The sequence below is a fragment of the Natator depressus genome, chromosome 11 (assembly GCF_965152275.1).
Source record: "Natator depressus isolate rNatDep1 chromosome 11, rNatDep2.hap1, whole genome shotgun sequence".
NCBI classification, from domain to species: Eukaryota; Metazoa; Chordata; order Testudines; family Cheloniidae; genus Natator; species Natator depressus.
Window position 1 is genome coordinate 10808650 of NC_134244.1, and position 15381 is coordinate 10824030.

General features: G+C 44.3%; 1 protein-coding gene across 1 annotated transcript in view; it reads left to right on the forward strand.

Annotated features, from left to right (window-relative positions):
• The first annotated feature begins 9136 nt into the window (after window positions 1-9136).
• PDIA5 (protein disulfide isomerase family A member 5) overlaps window positions 9137-15381 on the forward strand; it is a 118630-nt gene continuing 112385 nt past the window's right edge. The window contains exon 1 of the mRNA XM_074967139.1: window positions 9137-9286. Within this exon, the coding sequence (XP_074823240.1) occupies window positions 9266-9286 (21 nt within the window). The 5' untranslated portion in view covers window positions 9137-9265. The remainder of the gene's footprint in view (window positions 9287-15381) is intronic.

Here is a 15381-nt window from a genome sequence, read left to right on the forward strand (position 1 = left end):
TATAAATTCTGCTTGTGGCATTTTCCCTAATTAATGTTGGGTGACTTCCCTCCTTTCATTAAAAGTTTCCTTTCTACACTCAGACTCTGTGCTTGCGAGTGGGGAAGTATTGCCTCTCAGAGGCTCTCAGGGTGATGTGTAATTTTCCCAGGTTATTGTGTGGGGGCTCAAGCCAGTTCTGTGTTGTATTGTTGAAAAGGAACCCCGAGATATTGAACCCGGTCCTGGGTGCTGCTGGCTCCATCTGGCAGAAGGGTTACATGTGGATAAATACAAGGCTTCAGTCTCCATTTGCAACCACGTAGCACAGCAATGGGAGCTATGGACCTACTAAACTAAATACCGTAACTCCTCACTTAAAGCCGTCCCGGTTAACGTTGTTTCATTGTTACATTGCTGATCAATTAGAGAACATGCTCGTTTAATGTTGCGCAATGCTCCCTTATAACGTTGTTTGGCAGCCACCTGCTTTGTCCACTGCTTGCAAAAAAAGCAGCCCATTGGAGCTAGCTGGTGGGGGCTTGGAACCAGGGTGGACCGGCGGCAGCCCCCCATCAGCTCCCCTAAGTTTCCTCTGTGGCAACCACCCAGCAGGCTATCAATTGCTGGGCAGTTCAGCTGTCCCTCCCTGCTCTGCCATGTGCTGCTCCTGCCCTCTGCCTTGGAACTGCTCCTGGGAGCCTCCTGCTTGCTGTGCGCAGAGGGGGTAGGTGCTAATGTCAGGGTGTCCCCCTCACCCTCTGCTCTTGCCGCCCGCTCCTTTACCCCATCTCCACAGAGCAGGGCGGGGACACGACTGGGCTCAGGATGGAGGGAGCTTTCTTGCAGCAGCTGCTGTCTCCACTTGATGATCTACTTAAAAAGGCAGTGTACTTACAGTGGGGGCAGCATACTTAAAGGAGCAATGCACGTCTCTCTCTCTCACGCACATACGGTGTGTGTGTCTGTCTCTCTCTGCCATGCAGTCTCCCCTCCCTCCATTTGTGCTGCCTTGTAGAGTGTGAGGCTACATTAACAACAATGTGTTAACCCTTGAGGGCTCAGCCAGTGCTAGTTCATCATTTAGCAGTTAAGGCATTCCCTGGGAAATATCCCACCCTCTGACTTCACCACCTCAACCAAGCTTCACAGTCGTCATTGCAGTGTACAGTATTAAACTGTTTGTTTAAAACATATATTGTGTATGTGTGTGTGTGTATCTATCTAGTCTTTTGTCTGGCAAAAAAAATTTCCCTGGAACCTACCCCCCATTACATTAATTCTTAGGGGGAAATTGGCTTCACTTAGCATCGTTTCGCTTAAAGTATCATTTTTTAGGAACATAACTACAACGTTAAGCAAGGAGTTACTGTACCTAGATAAGCAGAAAGACGGTGGGCAAAAAGGCAGATGTGGGCTGCACCAATCACCAGCCGAAAGGAATCCAAGAGGGACCAATGGTTAGGGAAAGTGGTGCCAATTCAGTTGACTCAGTTACAAAGAAATCATTAGAATTTCTTTGTAACCTTTGATTTAGGTGTAATGGGTCTGTTAAACTAATGTACTGTGCAATAGGCTGCCTGAATCAAACAACTTTTTGAATGATGTGCAAAACAGGTCCTGAGCATTTATAACATAAAAGATTCCACGCACTTCTCATAAGAGTTGGTGCCAAATTTCCTTTGCTATTTCAACCAAATAATACATTTCTTCCCTTTCTCCTGACACCAGTGTTCCATTTCTAATAATGCAACAGGGGAATACTGGAATGTCAGTGACCCAGCTGCTTTATTTACACACATACACCAGTCTTGGAACAGAGACCGTCACTGACAGAATGCATGCAATCTCCTATTCCACAAGTTTCAATCCACACACCAACGTCCAGGTCCCTAGGAAGCTGCCCTGTCCCAAGAACTTCTCCAAATATAAAAAATAAGATTGAGAGCAAACTGCTATCTGCCACACTTCTCACATAAGACCACTACAGCTTTTCTTCAAAGACTTAAAGTTTGCTCACATGCTAAGAAAAAGAATTTGTAAGACTGTATATAACTATGCTGCCTGTTGGCTCCTCCCATAACAATATTCTTCTTCGCTTTCTGCCTTACACAGTTGGGAATATTGCTGTGCACTGCTAAATGTCTTCCACATTCTGTTATGGAAGGTGGCAGCATTTCAGTGGTGGGTCAATGAACTACAGATAATCACGTGTGGAAGAAGTTATTAGTTAAGAAAAACCCATGGATAACAGATGAAAGTGTGGATGAAAGAAGAAAAATAAAAGCACAAAGATCAACAACAGAAAAAGAGGAATACCAAAGACTAAATAAAATGATAAAGCATAAATGCAGATTTACAAAGTCTGAATGAGAAATGCAAAAAAGTTAAACAGTTGGATAAAGAGAACAAAGTAAGATGTGTCACAAGATACGAGACTTTAATTACAGAAGAAAGTTGATCAATATGACCCTTAAGAACAAAAATGGACAATATTTGACAGACCCTAAAAACAAGAATGAGAGATGGTGAGATTATACCCAGGAACTATATGGTAATGATAAGCCTGAAAAATCTAAAGTAGAGATCAGTCAGGTAACTCCAGTGTCACAAACCCATGTGCTGTGCCTCAGTTTCTCCTTCTAGCTATATAAGTAACTCCCATATCAGGTTTTGCCTCCAAGATTCCCTTACCGAAGACAGACTTTATTTATCAGTAACCAATAAGCTAACATGAAGAGATAGTCCAAAGCTTCAGTTTCAGGTACTCAAGTCGTCATCTACTTGCCTCTTGTCTTCAGTAAGATGCCAGCAGCCACTCTTGTCTCAAACTCACCCAGGCTTTCAGACTCACAGGAACCAGGGAACCAGGCTCAAACTGTAGGCCTCTCCTCTCTAGGGGCAGACACCAGCCTTCTTCCTGGACTTACTGACAGGAGTCTCCCAATGTCTTCCTCAGCCAGGGGCTCTGAGAGGTCTCTTGGGGATCTTACTGTTGACCCTACCCCTCCTTCAGGGCTTGTTCCCCCTTCCGGAAGCATCTGCCAGCCTTACCTGAAGAGAGCTCCCTTTCCCTAAGGCAACTTTTACTATTTTACTATTCTTTTACTATTCTAGCAGCCTCCTAACTCAGTGGTTCCAATTCTAATTAGCTAAAGGATCACCACCTGGATCATCTGATTGCTCCCAGGTACAGCCCCCCCAGGCCATCACGGGCCAGGTAGATCCTATTTCTCTTGCAGGACCATTGGGACTATTGCACCCACCAATAATGGATGAGGAAATCATGGCCGTAATAAGAAGACTTTTGAATGGAAAAGCACTAGGTTGTGATGGAATACCGGCTGAATTGTTAAGAAGCATACGAGATGAAGACTTGAAAGCCCTGTCAGAGATAATGAAGAATATGTTTGAGACAGAATTACCAGAAGATTTTACAACCTCACTGTGTATTCAAATCCCCTGAAAGAACAATGTGATGGACTGTAAATACTACGGAACAACCAGCATAGAATTGCATGCCTTTAAGATACTTTTGTGAGTTGTTCAAGACTGATAAGGAAATAAGTGAACAACTTTACAGCTTCAGATGTGGAAAGGGCATGATAAATGCCGTTATGAACTTGAAGCTCATATTAGAAAGATCCATTGAAATGGGGAAATCAGTATATTTGCATTTCATTGGTTTTCAAAAAGCATTTGACAGAATCTACTACTACAGATTACTCAATATATTAAGATCTGTAGGGACTGATGGATATGAACTCTGAGTATTAAAACAATTATACTGGAATCAGAGGATGACTATAATGGGAGATGAAAATGACAAGCTAGTAAAAATCAAGAGAAGAGTGATACGAGGTTGCATAATGTCACCAACTGTATTCAACATTTATAGTGAGTGTTTGATCAGTTGAAGAAACAGAGAAAAGGTATTAAAATGTATGAAAAATGGGTGAATAATGTTCACTATGCAGGTGGCACAGTGCTGTTGGCTGATTCAGAAGAAGGTCTGATGAAGTTAGTGGAGATTCTAGATGAACAGGCAAAGAATATGGGCTACAGTTGTATGTGGACGAGACAAAAACTATGGTGGTTGGCAGGGAGCCTGGGTAAAGGTGCAAGATTTCAGTGAATGACTCAGCCATACAGCAAGTAACAAATTATTGTTGCTTAGGAAGCGTTACAGAGGATGGAAGCTCAGATCCTGAAGTCAGCCCTAGAATAGCAAAAGTGAAAGAGATGTTCTGGAAGAATAAACATCTGATGGGAAGGGACATACATCTGAAAACTAAATTCTAATTCTTAAAAACTTATATTTTGTCTGTGTTAAATTATGGCTGTGAAACATGAACATTCAAACAATAAATAATAAAGAAACTACAATTCTTCATATGATGCTGTTAAAGAAGAATTCTGAAAATATCATGGATGGACCGTGTAACCAATGAAAAATATTGCAGATTATTGAAACTCAGCAAACACTTGTTAGAAATCTTAGGAAAAGAGAGATTCGATTTGCAGAGCACATTAGGTTCAACGGGTGATGCATAGTTATGGGCACTGGAAGGGAACATAGATGGAAAAAGAACACAAGACAGAAAAAGATCTTGGATGGACTATGTGATATCCTGGGTGGATCAAAAGGACTATTCAACCACAAAGAGATTATCAGAGGATCGTAAAGAAAGGGCTACCATGGTTGCAAACCTCTAGTAATAGAGGCGCCACAGAAAAGAAGTAAATGAACTCTTTATATAGTTTGCATGTATCAACTTATTACACCTTTGCAAGCTTTTATGATAAAGCCATAAGATAAATGTAAATCCTAACTATGCTAATATCTTAACCTCTTTTGCAAGAAGTGGAATTTGCTAGCTTTGCAAAAGAAGAACACTAGATTGTAAATTTATTATTATTAAAATAAAATAATAGATATCATAATAATAATTAATAATGCTCTTAAAGCACTGTACAAAGGAAAGTGTCATTATCCCCCCTTTTACAGATGGAGAAACTGAGCATGGAAAAGTGAAGTGACTTGCCTAAGGTCACCCAGCAGGGACTGGGTGGTTAGGGCAAGGACTGTCTTTGAGCTATGTCTGTGTACATGTGACTGTATCTGAATGTTACAGCAATATAAATAATTATAGTAATAATAACTTTCCCTACATAGGTTTCTACTTTACATTATTAGCTTCCTAACAGTGAGAAGAGTTGATTTCAGTGGCTTTGATCACCACTTGAAGTGATCAGTCAGCTGTATGGATCTACAAATTACTTCCCAGAATTTGTCTCCGATTAGTGGTGATGGGTTTTCCTCTCACGTCGGTTGTAAGCATCAGACTGTGAGTGATGTCTTTGATTTCCTTTGATATTTCCAAGGGAAGTAAAAATGTCACGCCTTCCCACTTGGCTGTAGGTAAAGAACTGCGCTGTTTGTGGAGGGCTAATGAGAGTCAATTATAACCTGTGTGACCTCTTTGGACATTAAGATTCCTAGCAGGGCTCCCTGTCCTTGTTTGCTAGATAGAGAGCTAGCTCTCTGTTTATGCCTGAGCTGGAAAATGCCCAGGAGATTTTTCTAATGTGGATGAAGTGATCATTCAGCCTTAAAGATCAAAATGAGGGTTTCACAAACTGATACTAGCATTTATTTATTAGCAGTTTTAGATTGTCACCAGCACATGAGGACATTCAGAGATGGCTGTAGGATTTTGGGGGCACCTAGTGACATTATTCTTTGGGATTGAGGGTCCCATTTCCTAACTCACTACCCCCTCAATCCTCAGCCCACCTTTTCTATCTCCGCTTGCCTTTACTTATTCTCCCCTGCTCTTTGTTGTAAAACTAGGCAGTGCTAGCAAAGACTTCCCACGGTGGAGAATAGGGTAAGGGTGAGAGCTGAGGACCAGGGTAGAGCCACCAAGAATATGGTGGTGGTGGGAGTGGGGCAGATTGCATGGATTAAGATAAACATTGTGGGGAGGGGGTTGAGGTACAAGAGGCAACGTTCCAGATAACATCTGAGAGCTGTAAATGGGGACATTTGAAAAACAAAGATACACCACTTAACGCCATTGAAATACACTGGACAAGAGTAGCCCTTTATTATTATGATAGAGAAAGTATTATTATTCCCCTTTTACAGATGGGGACCTGAGGCACAGAGAAGTTAAATATTTTGCCTAAACTCACACATGACTCTGGGTAGAGCCAGGAACTGAACCCAGATCTGCTAAGTCACAGGCTTCTAAGTCATAGGTGTAGAGACTTAATAACAAAACATCCTTCTTTTTGTATAGGTGCCAAATGGAAAAAGGATCAACATAGTTACTGAAAACTGGGGCCTGTCCCTCCTTAAAGAGGGCCAGTTAGGATGGGAAGGGGGTCACATAAGAGTTCTGGATATGCATTGCTGAGTGGATCCCCCTCACACTGCACTGCCCAGGGGAAGGAATTGAGATGTGGCACAGCTCCAAATTTCTGCAGCTCCCCAGTACCCTCCTACCTGAGAGAAGGCTGGAGAGGCGCAGACATTTGGAGATGTGCATGTCTCAACTCCTTTCCCTGGGCAGTGTAGTCTGAGGAGGCTCCACACAGTCTTTGGTGGGCAGTAATGCCAACCTCAAGATCAAAAATCATGCCTTGGACCCCCCGCCCCCGAAAGAGATCAGAAATAATTACATTGGCCCCAAAAGGACGAGATTTTTATAAAAAGATTATCTTGTGTTTTTTTTGGCTGTCTTTTGAACTCCTTCTACCCATTTCCAATGTGTGTAGCAATTAGAGAGCTCACTCTCCCAAAGGTATTGGGTAAGGTGATTTTGGTCTCTCATCCCTGCGTCTGCCTGTTCTCTGACCAGCAATTAATCCTGTCCCCCACTCCTCTCATCAGTTCAGCCCCCCATCAGCCCAGCCCCTTCAGTTCAGACCCCACTGCCACAGCCTCCAAATCAGTTCAGCACCACCTCTGCTCCTCCTAGGTTAGAATTAGATAAGTTCAGGCTATGCCATGAGTCCATCAGTGGCGGCTATTAGCCAAGATGATCAGGGATGCAACCCCATGCTGTGGGTGTCCCTAGCCTCTGATTGCCAGAAGCTGGGAATGGATGGATCACTCAATGATTGCCTTTCCTGTTAATTCCCTCTGAAACATCTTGCATTGGCCACTATCGGAAGACAGGATACTGGGCTAGATGGACAATTGGTTTGACCCAGTACGGCCATTCTTATGTTCATCTCCTTCGTTCCAGGCCTAGGATGGCTGCAGCGGGGTCCCCTCTCCAGGCTGGGGGGTGCAGCTTGAGGGGCTTTTTGGCTCTCTCTGCCCCTTCCAGATTGGGTGCTGGGGAGAAGCAGAAGCACCATCCTGTCTGTGTTTCTCACAGGAGGAGAGAAAGTGAAGCTGCACCGGGTTGCTGGGTTCTTTGATCCCTAGAACGGTGAGCGGAAGGGAGAGACTCTGCCAGCTTCCAGCAAGGCTGAACTTTTTGAGGGGGCTGGAGCCTCTTGTGTCATCACCAGATGAGCTCCAGAACCCTCCGAAGTTCCACCACTGTGAACAGGTCGCACACATTGGCAGCACCTCCCTATTCTCCCCCTTATCCCATGTCTAACCCTGTTCCCTGATCTCCCTACCAAGGCAGGGGGACAACTGCACAGGGCAGAGGTGGGGTAGGATAACTCCACTGTAATGCAACACCCCAGGATGGGCAGGCAGTTGCAGGGATTGAACCCAAGACCTCTAGATCTAAAACCATGAGCATCTACTGTCTTTGCTAAGAGATCTTGTCCTGCAGGCTAAGGCTGTAGCAGACTCATCATCCTTTGTATGTGGCACTGCTGAGGGGGACAAAGCACCACATGGTGTGGGAGCAGGCTACGTCATCACCGGTGGCCAAACAGGAAGGGGAACCCTCTGTGCACCAGCTTAGGGGAGTGGGGGGGGAGATGATCTGGCCGATTCCAATGCTGCCAGTCCTCACGATTTTGTAGAACTGTAGGCCAAGGCCAGAGCCAGTCTGGTGATGTCCAAGCAGCTCCAGCGGTTCCGCTCTGCTTGGGGTAAAACTCTCTGATAATTGCTTTCCTCACTGCCCCATCTCCTGGGGAAGAACTGCCCATCAGAGCTGCTACAGGAAGCAGGTAGAGCTCTGCCACCCTCACCACCCTTCACTTGCCCTGTCAGGAATGAACACCGTTGTCACAGGAGAGGAGGAGGGAGCAGAAAGAGCCCCCCCATGCTGAGCTGCTCCCCCAACCCCTGCTACGAGCAATGGGTCAGTCTGCTGCCTGCTCCCCTCTCACCACCTAGCTTGGGAAGGGGGGCTGCGAAGAACCTGTGGAGCTGCAGGATGGGGGAGGGGAGGCTGGGGGGGCAGAATTGATTTGTGGCAGAATCACTTGGTGGGCAGGTGTGGAGCTGGGGGGGGCAACAGGGAATTAATTAATCAGCACGTTGGGGAGAAGCTGGAAGCCCTGTGCCATCAGGCAGCCAGCCCCCAAGAGCTCCTACAATGGAGGCCTAAATCACTGAACTCCATCCATTTGGGGGCCTTGGCAGCACTGATTCTGTCTCCCTCTTTGTCTCACACACGTGGGCGGGGGGGGGTTCAAAAATCAAACCAGACCAGAAACCACAATATGATCTATGGTCTGGGCTAACCTCTTGCAGCAGGGCAGGCGGGGCCGGGGGTGTCGGATTCATGATTTTTGATCATTTGGGGTTTGGCCGTACAACTGCACGGTCCCACCTCTGGGCAGAGCCCCTCAGCTGATGGGCTCAGGCCCCCTGGGGATACCCCAGGACTTGCAAGGAGCCTGATCTCCGACATGAGCTGCCTGTGTTTGTGGCTGGGTGGGGTGTGGGGGACCTGACCCGTCCTGGGAGGGGCACCCCTGCTGCAGTGGGTCTGGGGGACAGCACAGCACAGCACAGCACCCCTCTGACTGTGCACGGGCTTTCTGAAGACCGAGCACCCAGGGTCAAATAATTGCACTGGGGCGTGGGGTGGGGGGCGGTGCTGCTGCTCTCTCCCCTTTCGCCTTCCCACGCGCCTCGCAGCCAGGGCCAGGGCAAAACTACAACCCCCAGCATGCCTCTCGCCCCTCTTCCCCGCGCCTCCGCTCCCCGGCAGCGGGATTCCCCACGGATTGCGCATGCGTCGCCAGACGTGGCAGCCGCCGGCCCGGGCAGCAGCAGCCGCGGGAGCAGGAGCAGGAGCAGCCGCGGGGGGCGGTGGCGCTGGCGCTGGCTGGGCACCGCGCGCGCTCGGCAGGGACAATGCTGCTGCTCGGACTCCTGGTGAGTACCGGGAGGGTGCCCGGGGGGAGCCGGCATGGGGCGGGGGCGCAGCGGGGAGCCGGGGCGTGTGCCGCGCTCGCTGTCAAGTTGCCTGGGCAGTTCTGGCAGCCGCTGCTGAAGTTGAAGTTCTCCGGGAGCCTGCAGGCGAGTCCCGAGCTGCGCCTTCTGGGGCAGCCGCTGGCCGGCTGCTGGGGCTGGGCTTGCAGCCGCCCGCTGCCAAGGTGCGGGCGCTGGCGTTTCGAGCCGACTGCGGAAAGCACACGCCTGCCTGGAGCCTTTCCCCCTTTCAGGGTTCCTGCGTGCATGCTGTGTGTAGACTGGGCTGTGTGAGGGTTATGTAACACGCCGGGGTGGCACTCTGACATGCATCCTGTGTGGTGTTGCAATACGTGAGGGCGTCCAGTCCAGCTGCAAGTGCAGAAAGTGTTGCTGATGGGGGAAGAGGCGGGGGTATGTCAGACCTGCTGCAAAAGGGGCAGAGTTGGGTTAAGCTTTGGGCGGCATGTACATGTGTATATCTTGCAGCAGGTTTGACATACCCCAGCGTTTTCCCCCTCAGGAACACTTTCTGCACTAGGGGAGGATACGCTGAAACATTGCAATCACATTGGGTGCATCTGAGGCTGGCACCCTGGAATATTATATAATCATTATAGAACAGACTATACAAATATATTTATATTTAGTGATCCTTTCAGGTTTTAAAGGTGTGTAGTCTTAAGGGATCCTTTGAAATGTTTTATAAAATAAGGCTGTAATGCTGCAGGGACATCCAACTCTCAGGGCAAACGTGCTATTAGATGGAGGAGGCATTGGCATTTCAAACCTGCTGCAAAATGGGTTTAACTTTGTGCTAAGTAAATGCATTTTTAAAGAAATATCCTTTAGATTCTGTAGGTATGTTTGTATATGTCATATAAATATAAAATAACTAGAGAATGTGTAAATATTGCAACACTGTAGGGTATTCCATGTAGAAAAAATTCTCCTTGAGGAGACTGCTGACCCTGAGGCAATTAGCTTTGACGTTTTGTGTCACACATGGCTTTACTCCAGGGTACTTGGCCCCTTTTGACTTTGCCAGTTGCTGATATGAACTTTGAATTGTTTCTCTGTTTTTCCTTTTGGGGCTTTATTTTCAGAACAGGATGATTTTCTTTGTTTGTTTTGTTTCCTTTCACCTATTTTTTTCATCACCTAATGTTTTTAGAAGGTGGGGTGAGTACATTTCCATTCTGCCAATGAAATAATCGATACATATTTCTTTAATAATAGCGGCTCTCATTTTATAATGGTGTAGGGAATATTTCTGTGATCAATATTACATATTAGATTCCTTTCTTTTTTTTCAGTTGATCAGTTCACATAGTAACTAATTAGAAACAAAAGTTCCTGTATGATGAAGTGTGTCTTCTGTTGAAATTCCTTTTAAGGAGACCTGATTTGGTGACATAGAAATTTTATGATTTAAAAGAGGTTATCAAAAATGAACATTACCACTGAAAATGGATTTATTAAAGATGTGTCTATATAGTTACTTTCTGTAGCTTTTTCCGTGATGTTTGTATGTGTGTGCTCAGATTACAGATATCTAAAACAATGTGGAAATCTTAAACTTTAACGGGGCACTGGGAGAAAAATTGTATGACAACACATCCAGGAATATCTAGGCACATTACATTTAAATTATACGAAAGAGAATAGCAAAATAATGCTGTTTCATACCTTAGACTCGTAGGCCTGCAAAAAGATGCTTTTAAAACTGATTCTTCGGAAGTTTAGTATTAATATGTAAAAAGATTGGTTAACATGAATACTTCCATTCACTCCTTTGTTTAACTGTTTTGGTGGAAATATATTTCTTTCCCTTCTCTTTACAAAAAAGTTAATAATTAATGATAAACTATGTTTGTTTTCTCATTCACACACAATCCAAAATACATGGCAGATATACAACTATATGAAGCAAGTGGCAGAATTGCTAGAATTTTTACGACATGGGGATTGCCCCCATTGCATTGGAAATTAAAACATAACGTTGGAGTTGCCGTTTTAGGACAGAACTATTGGCCCATCTAGACTAATCTCTTGCGTCTGACGGTGGCCTAGATAGCCGTTGGTTCAAAGGATGATGGAAAAGGATGATGGAAAAGAACTACACGTTCTGCACAGCTGGTTGCATGTACCTGAAGCACAGAGGTCACTAGCATTTGTAGCTGTGTAAGCGTTTAATTGAAGTGAAGCTGAACCGTGGAGCCAAAATCTTCCTAAAATTTGAAGATGTTTTGATTCAAGGTTTTGTACCAGGCTCCTCTTTAGTGTGTGAAGTTTGTCTCAGTAGTAACTGTGGTAGTGAAAGTCCCAGGTTGATTATACAATTTGGACCGAGATTATGCCAGTGGAGTTACACCAGTGATGAGTTTGATCCTAGGTCTTTAAAAATAGATGCAAGAATTTTTATTTGTTTCCCCTTTTTTCTCATCTTATCAGACTGGAGATCATTATACCATTCCCTTTCTATATGTAGACCTCTGCCATAATTCCTCTTCTCTTTTCCAGACAAAATAATCTTAAATCTTTTAAATCTCTCTTTGTATAGAACTCTCTGACTCTAAAATTCTTGTTGCCTTTCTCTGGATCTTTTTTATTACAGTCATGTCCTTTTTGAGATCAGATGAGCAAAAGTGAATGTGGTATTCTAAGTGAAATTACATGGTGCCATTATAATTTTTCCACATTATTCTCACTCTCCTTCTTAATTTACCCCAGCGCTTTGAGTAGATGTCTTAATTGAGCTGTTGATTATACTGATGCTTTACCCATCAGTGTGTACAATTTAAATTTTCTTCTAATTTTCGTTATCTTGAATTTGAAGGTGTTCTCTTGAAATTTTACTTCAAGATTAAACAAGAATAAATTTTGCTGTATCAAGACCATAGGCTAAATCTGTGATTAACTTTATGCACTCACTGATTTACCATAAAGTTAAACATATGCATGAGACTTTGTAGGGTCAGGGTCTTAGTCTTGATTTTAGTGAAGGTAGTGTTAACTAGTAGTTAGAGCAGAAGATAAGGAATCAGGAGACCATTTCCAGTCCTGACTTGCTCTGTTACCTTGAACTGGTAATGAAGGTCCTGATTTTTGTAAGTAACCTCAATTTTTGGGTGTGGACTACTGAGATTTTTCCAGAATTGCTGAGCACCTGCAGCTCTCTTTGATGTCAGCTGGCATTGTGGGGTGCTCGGCATTTCTAAAATTCTGAGCTGGGTGCCCCAAATTAGAGGCTACTTTTGAAAATCTAGATTTTAACCTCTTTCTGGCTCAGGTTCCCCATCTGTAAAATGGAGATGGTTTACGTACCTTTGTAAAGCGCTTTATGGTTCTCTAAAGAAAAGCACTAAAAAGCAAACGATTATTCTTAATACAATGAATTCTATCAGGAAAGTTACTGCAATCTGTGTTATTTGTAAAGTCTTCCTTACGGATATCCAAGTAATATGATGATCAAGTTGTGTGCAACCTCATAGTGCTGTGGTATATATACCTTTATAAGATGCTTCCCTTTTCAGTATATCAAGTGGTTGATTAAACCTTGTACTTCAGGGCAAAAACTGGTGATTGTAGGAGTCAGGAAGGCATCTTCCTTCAATGCACAATATTGCATAACTGATAAGGTGGAAAGTGCACCTTCTTGTGGTACATAAGGTATGCCATTGCCAGAGGCAGGATAATTACTGCTTCTATAGCATTCCACATCTCTGGAGTGCTTTGCAAACATTGGCTAACCCTCACAACATCCTTTGGAGGTAGGTGACTGAATACTGTTGACACCATTTTACTGATAGGGAAACTGAGCTCAGACAGTTTCACTTTCCTGAAGACATTCTATACATAGGTGACAGGGTCAGGATTAGAATTCAGGGGCTCCTGGTTCCCAGACCATTTCTGAATCTATCAGAGTAGACTACAGTGTCTGAGTTGGTGTGGCAAGTACTCGTGTGTGTCAGAGGGACACTGCAGACTGCCAAGTCCTCCACTTCAGACCCCCTTATAAATACAGATATATGTATGTGTCCATTTTGTCCTTGCCTCACCTCAAAATGTTTATTTAAAAAAGCTATCCCCTGGGTAAAATCTCAGATCTCTCCAGAACCAAACCTCGACTCCTGAATTGGTTTTGGTTCACAGGTGTACGCTTGATGATACTGATATAGAGTGAGATCCTGTTTCCATTGAAGTCAATGGGAAAACTCCCACTGACTTCAGTGAGGCCAGGTTTTCACCTGTAGCGTCAAAAGTGAGCACTCAGCTTTACAAAGTCCTGTCCAGAGGAGCTTATGGTTTACATATATGACCTATAGATGATGGATGGGAAGAAGTAAAAGCAAGTGATTGAATTGGGGGTAATTAGCAAATGTCTTGTGATTGGAGGATTAGACTGGGACTCGGGAGACCCTTTCTGTTCCTGGCACTGCTGCTGGCCAGTTGTCACCTTGAGCAACTCCTTTTATTTCTCTGTGACTCAGTTTCTCCATCTGTAAAATGGGGCGTAATGATATTGAGTTCCTTTTATCGAGTGGTTTGAGGGCTACGGATGAAAAACTCAGGGTATGAGTTATTCTCAGTTGCAAGATTTTTTGTTTCTTTTTTGCTTACGCTTTTTCGGGATAGGGCTAGGCTTGTAAGGACTCTAGCAGTCAGCTACAATATTATGACACAACAGGCCACTGAAACTAGTATGGAGCTGTAAATTTCAATATCCTGGTAGCTAATGGGAGGAGAACTGGTAGTGTGAACGGAGGGACAGTGTGATATGTGCACCTGCAGAACAAAGATGACGGAGCTAATCTCAATTTTGGCAGTTTTAATGCAATGTGCTATCTTTGATTACGTTGATATGACTTTAATACCTGCTCTGGATAGGTAAGAGATTTCTTTTATTTAAAGATGCAGCATAGTGTGATCATGCCCTCATGATCTATGTATTTCTGAGTTCTCATCGTGGCTCTGACACTGCCTCCCTCTGGCCATAGTCAAATCACTTAACCTCTCTGTGAATGTTACTCCCGCTGTTAAATTAAGATAATACTCCTTATCAACATGGCAGGAGTGTTATGAGGATTGAGCATGTAATGTTTTGTCTAATGCTTTGACAATGTAAAGCATTATGTAAGTGCCAAGTATTATTAGAGTTCATCCCCCGAAGTGGGGTGCGATTTCTTTCTTTGGTGGTCTCACATATCGAATAAATGATACTGTATCTCTTTACACTTCCTCAAAACTACTGTCTAGCAAGGGATAATATGTCACACACTCTTTTTCTCATGCCCTTAATTTTTGAAATTACACAAATGTGTTCATTCATAAATTGATATCTGGGACAAATATTAAACAGAATGTCAATAAAATGTTGCACCAATGCTGGACTTGATGAGAAATTGAACTTTACACTCATAACAAGGAGAAAATTCTTTGTCAGCATCGGTAATTGTCAGTATTACAGTCATTTGTTAATTAGTAAATAGTAATTAGTAAATAGCTGCACTTAGGACAGAAGAACCCAATGCACAGCTACAGACTAGGGACCGAATGGCTAGGCAGCAGTTCTGCGGAAAAGGACCTAGGGGTTACAGTGGACGAGAAGCTGGATATGAGTCAGCAGTGTGCCCTTGTTGCCAAGAAGGCCAATGGCATTTTGGGATATATAAGTAGGGGCATAGCGAGCAGATCGAGGGACGTGATCGTTCCCCTCTATTCGACATTGGTGAGGCCTCGTCTGGAGTACTTTGTCCAGTTTTGGGCCCCACACTACAAGAAGGATGTGGATAAATTGGAGAGACTCCAGCAAAGGGCAACAAAAATGATTAAGGGTCTGGAACACATGACTTATGAGGAGAGGCTGAGGGAACTGGGATTGTTTAGTCTGCAGAAGAGAAGAATGAGGGGGGATTTGATAGCTGCTTTCAACTACCTGAGAGGTAGTTCCAGAGATGATGGTTCTAGACTATTCTCAATGGTAGAAGAGGACAGGACAAGGAGTAATGGTCTCAAGTTGCAGTGGGGGAGATTTAGGTTGGATATTAGGAAAAACT